Below are 14,600 nucleotides of genomic sequence, written 5' to 3'. Positions count from 1 at the left end.
ACAGGAACATTGACTGTTGCTCTTGTCATCTGTAAAAGTGTCCATCCCAATTTACAAGACAGAATACAACCTCTTCTCTCGAGAATCCGAAGAATCTCACTGCATTCGCCTCCTTCACAAGACAGTGAAGAGGAACTCTTCAGGAGAAACTCTTCGTCCTCTCCCTCACGCTCATCAGCTGTTGTACAACATGGATGCTAACAATACAAAAGGTACAAAGAATGGCTCAACAAAATGGCGCACCGTCGTCAACATCATCAGATGTTACATTTGTCATACCCGGAAAACCACGAGTTGAGATCGGTGCTCTTGGAGACCTCAAACGACCCACCACTGCCCTCATAGTTGAACTCTCGCCATTGCTGCTCACCTGGGCTCCCAGCGGTGTCATACTTGGCTGTCTCCATATCGCAAGGTTCCATGGTCAGGGCAGTTTCTTCATGATGAGAGGATTCTGCGAGGCGGTGATTTAGGGCGACGATTTCTTGGTCGTAGTTCTTTTTCAAGTTATCAATCTCCTGGTAAGCTTTCTCCGTCTCCTGCTCCGCCAACAACGCTCGCTTCTGTAAACAAATAAAGGCAGCTGATGTTACTACCACTGTAAGAATATAAATTTGCAAAGAAAATAGTAACATAATAAACACATGAAACACAAGAAAAATGTGTAACAATCAACATAGTAATATGGCACCCTCAATCTGCAACCTAAAGACCAGTGTCGTCTCAAATTTAAAAATATGTTGGGAGATATAAATTATCTACATCAAGAGCATTCCAAGGGTCCAAGCAACAAGCAGCGTACTGTTAAATATGTTGGGATGTAGATGCATTTGAGCAATGTATCATACCTGGGCAAGTGCTTCTGCTTCCTCAGCCTCTTTCAATCGTACAAGTAATTCACCAGCTGCTTGAACGGCTTCAGCGGTATCCCCTAGCTGGTCCTGGAGGCCTTTCTTTTCTGCTCTCAGCACTGCAATTTCAGCACCAAGGGAATTGATGAACCGCAACTCAGCTCCCTTGACACCAGCTTTTGCAGCTCTCGCCTTCACGTCTTCAACACCTTCACGGATTCTCCTATGCATTGCAAGCAAACCAATATGCCTCTCTTCAAGTTCAGCGTACTGTTCCAAGATTCTAGCGTGCCCCTGCATTGCTGTTTGTAATGCCTCCTTTACTTCCTCCGAGCACTTCTTTTCGGACTCCAATTCTGACTGCAACCTTCCTACAAGAGATTTCTTTGCTTCAAGTTCAACTCTAAGTTCATCTGTGAGAGTTACCCATTTACTCTCAGCTTCAGCCCAGTTTGGTGTGTCCACAACATTAGTATCACCGTCAGCATCATTTGTTACAGGTGAAGTAGCAATGCCCTGAGACAATTGCACTGGAGGCCAAAGCCTACGAATCGATGCTGATGATGAAAGCATAAAATGCAAATGACTCTTTAGGTCGTGTATCTCCTCTTGTAGAACTTCTTTCTCGTCTATGTAATTCTGGCACATCTCCAATTCCTCCTGAAGTCTCTTCAACTCAATTTCAGCACGCAAAAGTTCAGGATGGTTGTCGTATTTCTGTTGGAGTAACTGTTTGCACCAGTTTAAGGAAATTAGCTGACAAGCAAAGTGCTGGCTTCAAAATATTTAAACATGTAGGATATGAAATGGATGAGAACTTAGAGAAAGGCAACCTTGTGCTCATTCATAAGAGATAGATACTCCTCATTGATAAATTCTTCTGTTGGTAAAGTTCCATCCATCAGACTTTCAAGCCTAGCAATTTTACCTTCTCGTGTTTGGGCGAGAACTGCGTTGCACTCGCGTTCATGTTTATATTGTTGTACCTACAAGCAGAATGGCTAAGAGAGAATAACACACATTCTAATTGTTAATGAATAGAGTTAAAACACCTACCAAACGATTTAGCTGCTGAATTTCAGCGGCTTGCTTTGCACACTGTTCATCACGTGCCATCTCGCGCCTGATGGCTCCAGCCAAGACCTTCTCCACAGCCTATACAAACATATATTATGCGCAAATGCTAATGCTGTAAATTTTAATTAGTTGATATAAAAACCAATGTCTTTTGCTTAAACTTACTTTCAGAATTTGCTGCTGTTTCGGTTCATCACATGTCATTCCTGTATCATCTGGAACTAATTGCAGATCCCTGCATGCATTGGGACCATTGCTCACAGTTGCAGAAGTCTCAAGAAGACGAGAAGGAATTAGAGCCAGAGGGTTATCTCTTGCGTCAGATTCTTCTGGTTCAGTTTGAATCGCTACATCAACCTTGCAAGGCTGAATATCTACAATTCTAGCATTGAACCCAATAGATGCTCTCCTCCAAGCTCCATTGTTTTGATGGTTTTCTATGACTTGAAGCCCTCTCTGTATGCTGGCAGCAAGATTTAACTTCAATCTGTCATCAGAGCATGACCTCTTGTTGGGCATGGGATCATCCCCTTCGAAAGTGTCAGCAAGTGAAGCGCCGCCATTTATTTTCACTGAAGCCTGTAATTCCTTTTTTCCAAGAGGAGATATTACGATATTTTCTTGATTATAAGGCTTCTCAACATCATTCTCATCGATTTCCATTTCCACATCACTACTATCTTCAGGGATAGTTTGGAAAGTTGTAGGACGACTCAAACTCATTTTGAGTAAATGCAGACTACGCCTAGCATTCCATCCAGTGGAAAAGCTGCCACTGCTTCCATCTGAGCCTCCAGATTTCATCCGATGAAGTTCATCCTGTAATTTAGTCGCAGGATATAGAAAATAAGACATTGAGGATGACTTGAGTCAGAAGAACAAGTATTACAGAGACAACAAAGCCAAGAACACGTTTATACCTTTAACTGCCTGATCTGCTCACGCAGCATGTTGACATCTTCCTCCTTTTGTTCATTGACAATAGCATTGTTTTTTATAGATTTTGCACGTTGCGCAAATCTAAGAGTGCTTAACGTTTCACTCTTGCAGCTGTATAACAACATTGAAAATGTTGTCAGGATAAACAATTAAAAAACAGAGAAAAATGACTTATGGTTCAACTTGCTAGTACCTTTGTGAAGGCGAAACAGCACAGATCATTGCAAGTTTGGCATTACCACCCAGTGATTCTTGTAATAGAAATGTCAGCTTTGAATCACGATATGGAACATGCCTTTGCTTTCCAGACTGAGATATTTCTGCCAGTATATTAATCAAATTTCTGCAGTTGCCAAAAGTTTATTAATCAGAATCTACATCACACTGTTAAATATAAATCATCCATCGAGAAAATGAAAAAAAAATGAAGTCAGCAAGCTCTTCCTTATTACTTTTATGGCAGAATAGTACAGTATAAAGAAAATATTATCTCCTTTGGGCAAATACAAATACACCAATTCTCATGGATTATATTCAACATAAAAGACTTGAAAAATACAGTATAAATAACCTGCTTGCATCAGCACATAGAAATGACCCATCAAACCAAAGCACACAATAGAAATGTGGGGCTGACTCCGATGCATACTGGTAATAGAATTTAATCCACACCGTTGATCTATTTTTAACGGACGGCAATGATTAAATTATACTACCAACAACATTAGGTGTAGCAGAAATTTGAAGGGTAATATCATCATTTTTATTGTGATCTTTATTGCCAAAAAACAAAATTTTAAAATACTACTAATCAATTAATTAAAAAAGTACCAAAATACCCTTTTAAATCAATGGATAAGATTAGTTCTACGGGTAGTATAATACAACTAGTAAAATACACCGAAGAGGGACCCTAGAAATATATATCTTATTTCATTTGATGCTTCTACCTTAAGTTCACACTACGAAACATTTCATCTTTTCAACAAAATTGCTGTTTCTTTCCATGATTAACTCCAATACCACTCAGTACTCGGTAGTCTACAAAATCATGCTTGCAACTATTTTCTTTTCTCAGGCAAAGACACCTTATACAAGGTTAAGTTTCGTCACCTTCGTGCACATTTTAATTATTGGACCAAAAAAACAGAACAGTAGTTTTATGTCAGTAACAAAAAAATGGCAATTAATCGTAACAATTAAACATAAATTCTATGAATGGATCACAAACTACAAATCATTAGCTAATGACAGATCTTTTAACAGAGCAGTCTATCTCTATCAGATGATCAATAAAGACTATCTGAAGAAAGATGGTAAGATTCTGTGTTCAAACATTAGTACCAAATATAAACAGAACCATACCCAAGTTGTGAAAGTGAGCGGTTTATATTTCCTGCTTCTTTTAGACGATCACCAAATGCATTGGTTAACTTTTGTCGCTCTGATCCAGCTAGATCTACTAAGTTTATCCGGCTTGTTCTTGTGCAGTTTGAGCCATCCTCCAGATTCTATACAACAATAACAAGGCATCAAAGAATAAACAAATTGAACTAAATTGAAATTGGCAATGGTTAAAGTGAACACTGATGGAATCGGTTGGTTCAATATCATTTTATTTGTTTGACCACAAGAACTCTACCAAAATCATGGGATAATCCCATCACAACAAACTATGGATGACTTTAGTGACATCGGCAAAGAAAAGATTGGAAAACTCAAACAATGGAAAGCTCTGTTTTAAAGAAGCTGACCAAAACCAGGAAAATGTCCCATCAAATGTATCGATGCAACATTTAAATTTGCCCATTGCATAGTGCAAACACAAACATGTGTCATGAATAGAATATTGTGCCCCGTGACAATTTTATCATCGTCAAAGGAACAGAATGTGAAGTTGGAGAAGAATAGTCATATTCCAAAATGTTCCAGGATAATGGTCTATCTGAAGTAACTTTTAGCATACATAGAAAACAAAAAAGAAAGGGACAGTTAAAGCCTAAGTAGCAATAATGGAACTTTCCAAGAACAAGTTGAACAGATTGAGCATCCCAAATGTTCCTTCATGCTATCAGAGATCACACAAGCATCTACATTAGTTATTTGGTGCATGCTTCTGCAGAGTGAAATAAACTAGAAATATGAAATGCACAGCTGAAGTGGCAAATCCACTTGGAACAATTATCAGCTCACAGAAATGAGAAAAGATGAAGCATCATGGCCACAAGTGTCTCACAATTTTGCTTCTGAATATGGACATGCCCAAATAAAAGTTGAAAGTACACGTTAGTACGATTAATAAAACTATAAAATACCACAAGACCAAAGTTAACAACCTTTGATTCAGACTTGATGACACATGTAAAAACACAGTGCGAACGTGAGCTATCAGCATTCACGCTTGTTGCCCCAGTCCTCCGATTTGACAGGCCCTGCAACATATGAATTAATCAATATTTCACGGCAGGAATAGAAAGAATATGCTCTATCTGTATAGGATGTCACTGGAAATATCAATTAGAAAGAAATAAGCATGTAACTATTGTCGTCAAATTTTCAGAACAATTATGCAGCATCTGTGATTTCTCCCGTAAAAACTGTCCAAGATGGTATACTATCTTCAACAAAACAAGAACTCAGCTAAATTAAACACTCTCAACTGCCCACAGAATTAACAAGAGCACATTATCAGGAAGCAATCTTGCACATATATAAAAGGCTATGACCATAACCATGAAGTGTGCCATGTTCAAAATCATATCTGACGTTGATAAGTGACAAATTTTACTCTAATAGAAATTACGATCAATATTCATCGCCACAAACATGAGAAATATATCAGCAAATCTTTAGATGATAATATTAAGATGCATATACCTTCACCAACAGTTGAGTTACATCTTTTGTAGTGAAAACTAACTCCTTTGTCAATGATTCAACATAGACACAAGCAGTTCTAACATCCTCTCTAATCTGCAATTCAACAGATCATATTAGTAAAATGTCTGAAAAGCTATGCTACAAAGTTTTGCAGTTTACTTTCACGGTTTCACCTGAAGGCTTTTAGGTGATGGGTCTAGCAAATCAGTAATCTGCTCATTGTAGATCTGCAAATTATAACCAGCAAGGTTTACATTTTTTTTTATAGACAACAGGAACAACTGAGAATATGCATTAGGTTCTAAGAATAGTAATTGCCTCGAGAAAGGAACAAACACAATGGTAAGTTAGCTCTTTGTCTGCATGCTTTCCTTGTTCCTGTAAATGGACAACAGGTTTGAACTTCAGCTCATAAGAACTCCAACAGAAAAGGCAGTTTAGAAAAGTTCATCACATTACCTCTTTGATCCGAGAGAACAACTGCTCAAAAACACGAGGCGTCAGTCCCCTCTCACTGCATGTTGAGTCTTCTGACAATGCTGACAGAGGGCCCCACATTGTGTAGGTTTTCCCACTGCCAGTCTTTTCAAGATGATCAAATAAAAACGAGAGTGGGCATAAGTCAATATGTTTCTGCTAACAAATTATAACAGTTAAATGGTTGATTAAGATAATAATCACCTGGCCATAGGCAAATATTGAGCTGTTGAACCCCGATAGGCAATTTTCAACGAGTGGAAGCCCCACAAGCTTGAAGACATCCTCCTAGAGAAGTGCAAGCAAGAATTATTCAGCAGAACTGACGAAAGGTAAAACATAATTTTGTGAAATTGTGTAAAGCAACCAGATAACTAGTATGATATGATGCACCAATAGTACATAAAACGTTGAATTCAACTAACAGTAACCATATCTTAAGATGCTAAAATAACAAAATGGATGGAATTCCTGGCTTCCACCTTCCATCAAACCACCACTATGGGATAAACTCAAACGTAAGCACTTATGGGGAATTAAAGCTAAACCTGAACAGGTAATACACTAAACACAATGAAAGTCCCCCAAATTGAGCTAATCTACAACCGGTATAAGCCCTTAAAAGGCCTAGGCGTGCAGAAATTACGCCCAAAATTCTCCAAATTTCACCTGCGTGGAGGCCGCATCGGCGACTGCGTCGAACGTGAAGTCCTGCCCCTGGATCGCGACCGAGTTGGTCGCCGTCTTGCGCACGCAGAACTCCGGCGCCCGCGCGTCCTCCCCGGCCCCCTCCTCCTCCACCCGGCACGCCGGCCGTATCCTCACCACCACCTGCAACCGAACCCAAGCCGGTGAACCCACAGATCCAGCGCCCCCACCGACCCGCACGAGCCCCGGCAGCAAAACAAAAGACGCCATACAGACCTGTACGCCGGAGTCGGGCGCGTTCCCTCCTCCTCCTCCTCCGGCAGCAACGGCACCGGCGGCGGAGTCGGGAGCGTGGCCCGCCGCGGCGGCGGGGGAGACGTCGAGCTTCCGCTTGAGCGGGTTGGCCGGCGGTGGCCGCGGCGGGAGGAGGCCCCGGTTGCGGCTCCCGAGCGGCTTGGTGGAGGTCGGGGAGCGGTACGGGGAGTGCGCGTGGTCCCCCGCCGCGTGGCCGTGGCTGTGGTTGTGCGGGTCGACGTTCTCCTTGGGGATGCGGCGGCGCGACGGGGGTGTCTCCCCTCCTCCTCCTCCGCCGCCTCCACCGCTGCACGACGCCGGCGGCGGCGTCGCCGGGTGGTGGCCGCGGCCGTACTTGGAGAAGAGCGACCTCATGGCCCAGAGAGAGAGAGAGAGACGTTGCGGAGGAGAGAGAGGGAGATTTTGAAAATTTTGGAAGGGAATTGGCGAGGCGAGGCGGTGGGGTTGGAAAATTTCGGATTTGGAATTTGGGTTCGATGGGATCTGGCCTTGGGCGACGCGTCTGTGCCACTGCCGGATGGGGCCGGGTGGATGGTCAACCGGGGACACATGACCTGGGCCGGGCGGGGGGCACGTGTGGGCCCCGTTTGACATGGGCCTCTGTGGGCTGGCTTGGGAGGATTCCAGTTCAGGTGCGTCGCCCGGCTTGGTCGAGGCCTCCGTGCACCGAAAAGTCTATTTCTGGCTATTGTTTAATTTATGTGTATAAAGTCCGTATTTTTTTATTGAGAAAATCTAAAAAATATCATTGACAAATATATAAGTCTAAGAAACAATATTTACGAGTACGAGTTCTAGGAAATATCATCGTACAAACAAATTTGTCTAAGAAATAATATTGTCGTTAGGGTTCCGTCTATTTTTACTGTTAAATACACCGTTCACACTACAGAACTTAACGGAGAAATACTGATGAAACCTTAACGGCAATGGCATTTCTTAGACAAATCCGTTTACACAATGGCATTTTATAGAACCTGTACTTGTCGATGACATTTTCTTAGAATTAAGTGTTCGTCAATGACATTTTTTAGATTTTCTCTTTTTTATTTTATATGTGTAAAGTGACATGTATAAATGTATATATGTAAAGATTTTTCTATATTAAGTTTAAATCTATAATATTTTGTGTATACAAAATAGTTGTATATAGATTTTTATATAGAGAGTTTGTATATATAAAGATGTATATATCTATCTTCTAGATGTCTAAAGTTCATATACCTAAAATAATTTATATGTATATTGTATGTGTGTATATACATATACATGTATATGTATATCTATATGGTCAAAATGATCGATAGCCGTCGGAGGACGCGCGCATACGGTAGGCCCGCCCTCTATGCACTGCGCCATGCTAGGGAGGCGCTTGCGAGTAGTTGCTGCCCCCTCCGTTTTATATCGTAAGATGTTTTATTTTTTTTTAACGTTTGATCATTTGTTTTATTTAAAAATTATGAAAATATTATTTATTTGCTTGTAACTTACTTTATTATAAAAAACTTTAATCACGACTTGTTATTTCTTACATTTGTACTAAATTTTTTAATAAGACAAATGGTCAAACATTGTGATAAAAAAATCAAACATATGAAACGGAGGTAGTACTACTCTACTGCGTTTTTTAGTTTAAATAAATGAACTACTTTTATTTTTAAGATCTTAAAAATAAACTTAGTTTTTTTCAACTAGTTACGGTCACAGAATATACGTGGGTCGATCTACGTACGTCCATCCCTAGACCATGCACTGCAGAGAGAACGGCCGTACCACCTGTGTTCTTTTCCACTTCATTTTAGATTTTCTTGGGGGTTGCTTCATAAATTCTTAATAGGTGCACTTCATATAGTTTATATATAAAAGTAAAGTTTTTACTTTATAGTACTCACTTTATGCACAATATTTCAAAATAAATATATTAAATTCTTTGAATAAGGTGGTGATTGCTTGGCTTTTCCACGGAAAAAATATAAACGACATATTTGAAAAAAAATAATTTATAATTAAAACTTGAGAAACCTATCAAATGTCCATTGACAAACACTTGATTCTAATAAATGTCATCGGTGAGTGCGAATTCTATAAAAATCATTGTACAAACAAATTTATCGAGAAATGCTATCATCATTAGGGTTCCGTCAGCATTTCTCCATTAAGTGCTATAATATGAACGGTGTATTTAACGTTAAAAATGGACGGAACCCTGACGGATGGCATTTATCAAATAAAATCATTTGTATGATGTATTTCGTAGAACTCACACTTGTCGATGGCATTTCCTAAACTTAGATGTTTGTCACTGGCATTTTTTAAATTTTCTCATAAAACTTTTACATACGTATTTTTAACGATCTAAAAGTCAATGCTGAAAAATAAACTTCGGTAAAAAAAACCCTACATTCAACTTCAAATTTAAAGTTCAAAATTTAAATTTTGGCATATAAGTATAAGCGAAAAGATGTAGGTGTAAGACAAATGGTCAAACGCTAAATATGAATGTCAAAATGTCGTAAATTTAAACATGGAGGGAGTAGTTAACTCAATCATTTATGTCCTTAAACAATTGTCATAAATATATGTCTAGAGCAGGGATGGTGACGTCTGTATTGGTGCAAAGCCCTACATGTACTAATCTCAGAGGCAATGTCTCGACAGCCCCTCCGCCACCTTCTAGGTTGATTCTCTCGGTGAAAAACCAGTTCCATATGTCTAGAGTAGGGATGGTGACATCCTATGTGTACTGATCATCTTGAAGATATCATATTAGAGGTTCTCTATTGGTGTCGAAATAGGCTTCATGGATATGGTAGTGATAAGATTGAAACAAATGACTATTTTACAACATAGCAACTCTCTGTTCTTATCTTTTGCTTTGGTTCAATAGCAGTCGCAGGCACTTCGACAGTTTTGTGAGGGGCATTTGATTGATACAATGATAATTTGAGAGATTCTGTTTTCTAGATTTAGAAAGATAAGGGCTACATATAACTTGTAAGCCCCTAGACAGATTCAATGTTTATGTCGATTCTTACTAACCATAGGTAAGTGTTTAGTGTTTAGTGGTCGGTGTTATTTTTGTCTCTAAGGTGGTATTTAAAGTAGTCTTTCTTGTGTTTTATTCAAGATGTGATTTCATAATCCATAGTCATTCATCCTACAACTTGTATAAGTAATAATTAGTTCTAGTCCCTTTGAGACAAAGACTAGAATGATTTTATTATCTAAAAAAAATGTCTCCTCATTTTGTAGAGACAATTCACCAAGATATTGTCATAATATGTTTATTTTTGTGTGGTTGTAAATGTATTTATTAGCGTATTTACAATATGTAAGATGTTTTTATTACAGTAGTGATAGCTGTACATGTACTTATACTGGCTGTAAATAGACTTCCAATTCATAATCGATTGTAAGAACTAGCCCAAAACACACACAACTTGATAGATTATTGGCACTAGTAGTAAACAGCCACTGAAAACCGACGGCACGCATCGGTAGCGGTGATTGAATTTGAAACCTCGTCCATGGCGACCCTCTCCTTGGCAACAGCATAAAACAAAACGAATTATATAAAACGGTGCATGGTTGATAGCCATACTTTACCACGGTTTACACTGTCTAATATTTGTAGATACTTTAATTAATTTAACAAGTTATTTAATCATAGTCACGACTAAGATAATATTTCTTTATATAAATTAGGCTTCACACGTATCAATAACTCAGAAAGTGTGGCAAGATTTACTTGTCCTCTCTCTCCTCCACCCTGTATTTAGCCGGTTTACAGCCTACTATTATATTTGCTCTTAGACTTTATCATGATATGCGGTTCGATTTGATAACATCAATTTGAAGCAAGTATGATGATAATTTTTGTTGGATCATGGTGCCAGTGGCTAAGTAATTAACCAAATAGACCCTACGTGCATCGGTACGTGGGAAAGATGGGAAGAGGAGACTTTGGGATTGGATTGGGCTCCTGATTGGATCACTTGGAGGTTTTATTAGCATCTACGGGCCCCATAACCTACGGATCTTTGTCTGGTTAAGATCCGCTGAGAGTTCAGATCCAACATGTATACGTGTACCATCGTCGATGCTTAGCCACTACTCAAAAAGAGCTACTATGTACTTCTCCGTTCCAAAAAAAAGGATTTCTGGATTTTCTACTTCGAACGTTTAACCATCTGTTTTATTTAAAAATTTTGTTAAAAATTAAAAAAATTAGTCACGCGTAAAGTATTATTCATGTTTTATCATGTAATAACAATAAAAATATTAATCATAAAAAATTCAAATAAGACGAAGAGTTAGAAATTATATTAAAAACTTAGAAAATTGTTTATTTTGGGACGGAGGTAGTATACCTTTGCTGCTGCTGGGTTAGGGGCCCCCGTTCCAAGAAGATTATACGTGCATTGGCACCATCTGAAAAACGTAGCATTGTCATTAGGCCCATGCTTAGCTGCTAATCGTCATTCTGCGAAACAATCGGATAACTATCACAGGAGAGTGTTCCTTCTAAAGAAGTATTAAAAAAAAAGGAAAAAATCCGAATTACACATCTGAACTATTGGGTAAGTACGAACTATCTCTTTAAACTCAAAATTCAAAAAACGTTCATGTTTCATCTCCAATTTGTAATACCGGACAAATAACACCTTCGAGCGGCTTCGAAACTGGTTTTTGGCTTTAATTAGTATACGTGGTCGTTTGTTGGATAGCCACGTGTACTAATTAAACCAAAACTCATCTCAAAGTTGCTTGAGACGGTTATTTATCCGACAATGCCAGTTGATGGTGAGAAAGGTCTAGTTTTTGGGTTAGGACAAGGGTGTAATTTGAACTTTTCAAAAAAAAAAAGATAAGAAGGCTTAATTAGTTAATGTCTCATTGCATTTTCACATATGAGATCGAACACCACCGTTACTATATCCCTGTTTAAAACATTTTATTGGTAGTAGAATTTAATCCATACTGTTGATATATTTTTATCGGACGGCTGTGATTAAATTATACTACCAACAATATTATGTATATTAGAAATTTAAGGGGGTAATATCGTCATTTTTATTGGGATCTTTTTGCAAACATAAAATAAAATTACAAAATACTGCTAATCAAGTAATTAATAAAGTAAAAAATATCATTTTTCTACCGGTAGTATAATAATACTAGTAAAATGCATAACCATACATATTTATCATACATATTTATATTTTGAAATAGAGAGCGGGAGTGTTATCTAAGCACTGCATGAGAAGATTGCGTTGGATGTATGCATTGTCCGTGACACTATGTTCCAGAGAAGAGAGATGGCCCACTTGTAGATAATATACTTGCAGTGCAGTGCTGGTAAGCAGGGGTATTATTTGGCCACATGCTGATGATGGGTTCATGCATGCATCGCTCTTGGCCTCGATCGCATTAGCCTTGTTGGTATTGGGTGTTGTGGACTGCTTTGGCCATGTTCTCTGCAATATTTCGTCAGGGGTGGCTTGCAAGTAACCCCCTAAACCGTCCCACGCATCCCTCATTGTGCATCATTCAAATCGCAATAGCTATTTTGGAAAACTTGCTGTGACAGTTAGTTGAAGCCGACTTCAGCGTTGTGTTAGAAGTGAATCAAATTCATGTGGAGTTATCTTTTCGCTTTTTTAAGAAAAAAAAACAAACGGTATATTTAAAACAGAAAAAAATTTACGAATAAAATTTTTATATACGTGCTCGTAGAGATCTAAATGTCAAGGCTGAAAAATAAACCATTATAAAAAACCATCAAAATCAACAACAAATTTAAGGTTAAAACTTTAAATTTTAGCTTATAACCAAAAGCAAAAGCTAAAAGATGTGAGTGATGATTTTTCTTACTATTTATGGATGGGTTATGCCTTCCTATATTATTTTCTTATTTTATTTAATTTTTTCGTATTTAAACTTTTGACCACATAACCCGTCTGAGATAGCTGGACAGTATTATTTGGCTATGTCAATGAGAACGTTATTTAGTCATACTCTAATGTGGGTAAAGAATTCTATCATGTCAATTTCTCACGGTATGTTAGTGTTTTTGGTCGCGTCAGGTAGGGTCGCATCATCAAAATGCTCAGATCTATAAATAAATTGAGTAGGTTTTAGTTTTAAAAGTAAAAAAAAAAGTTATAGAAAATAATAAAAAGTTTCCTTATCGTAACCACGCTAAACAAAGAAAAACTAGAAAACCTATTCCAATCGAATCGCAAGTTCATAGTCGTTTGTTTGGGTTATTCATAGATTTTTAAATGGGACTATTGCTCATTTGACACACTAGAGGGTGCACTGAGTCAACGGCGAACGGCGGCACAGGACAGCGCATGACTCAAGGATAGTCGGTGGGGTGTGCTCGCAGCGGCAGTCGCGTGCGAGGGCACAGGAGAGGCGGTGTCTGTCGCCCACCAGGGGACAATAGAAGCGAGGGGCGGCTGGAGGCGGTGACAGCTGCATGTTGGGGTCAGGGAGGGCTGGTGGTGGCGCTGGAGGCCAGCTAGCCGATAGGCAGCCCGGTCAGCAAGCCGGATGGGCACCAAGAGGGCCGGCGCTTCTCTCGGCGTCCTCTGACACGAGGATACGGGCGGTAGCCTTGGCAGCAAGCTGGCTCCTGAGGAAGCAGTGCCCACGAGAGAGCGCGGTGGTCCGGCGCCGTCCCGAGGAGGTGGGGCGTTGGAAGCAGCGCAGACGGTGGAGGAGAAGGAGGCCATCTTGGGGGCGAGCTGTGGCGCCGATGTGTTGGAGAATGGGAGGAAGAGCAGCCTATGGATTGTGTCAAATTAATTTTTAATTTATCGAATTTGACCATATCAATCAAACTTATCTCAAATCTAACAAATCAATACTAAATTTATTAACAAATATTTCAATCTTGTCTCCAATATGTCTGAATAAATATTTTAACATACTTACTAAAAGTTCACATTCAACAGGGTCAAACAAGCAAGGGCAAAACAATCAATTTGTCCCCTAGTTCACGACGTTAACTTCACTTCATGGAGTAGGGTTAGTCGGTAGCTTCGTTTCTAAAAAACAAGGTCAAATAAGCAAACCTGAAAAATAGAAAATAGAGTTAGAGTGATGGGTAGCCTTTAAATAAGCGTCAAAGGAACAATTGTCCTTTTTTATATTGGATGTTTCTCAAAATGCTCAATGATATGTTTTTTAGAAAAGCTTTTATAATTATACGGAAGCTTATTATGTCTTTTAGAAAGTAGATTTTTAACTTTATAATAATTTTATTTATATCACTAAATAATAAAAGAATCAAATAATCTTTTACCAGCAAAAATAACGGAACAAGATTTGATGCTATTGCAGGGGCTACAGTAATATGCATTTGATATATTTCGTGGTCATTGGATCGGAATGGATAGAAAAGAT

General features: G+C 38.9%; 1 protein-coding gene across 1 annotated transcript; it reads right to left on the bottom strand.

The window, feature by feature from the left end:
* Positions 1-7,599, bottom strand: LOC102703030 (kinesin-like protein KIN-12A). The gene is made up of 16 exons (XM_040523688.1): positions 7,149-7,599; positions 6,894-7,055; positions 6,429-6,512; positions 6,207-6,329; positions 6,066-6,125; positions 5,921-5,974; positions 5,745-5,840; positions 5,204-5,299; positions 4,233-4,378; positions 3,061-3,210; positions 2,849-2,978; positions 2,094-2,747; positions 1,908-2,006; positions 1,685-1,837; positions 849-1,580; positions 1-563 (listed from the first exon to the last, which is right to left on the bottom strand). The coding sequence occupies exons 1-16, from the start codon at positions 7,539-7,541 to the stop codon at positions 258-260; spliced, it is 3,438 nt and encodes a 1,145-aa protein (XP_040379622.1). The 5' UTR covers positions 7,542-7,599; the 3' UTR covers positions 1-257.
* Between the last annotated feature and the right edge of the window lie 7,001 nt (positions 7,600-14,600).

The sequence above is a fragment of the Oryza brachyantha genome, chromosome 4, assembly GCF_000231095.2.
Source record: "Oryza brachyantha chromosome 4, ObraRS2, whole genome shotgun sequence".
Taxonomy (NCBI): Eukaryota; Viridiplantae; Streptophyta; class Magnoliopsida; order Poales; family Poaceae; genus Oryza; species Oryza brachyantha.
The sequence above is the reverse complement of the archived record's forward strand: the minus strand, read 5'-3'. Positions and strand labels throughout refer to the sequence as shown.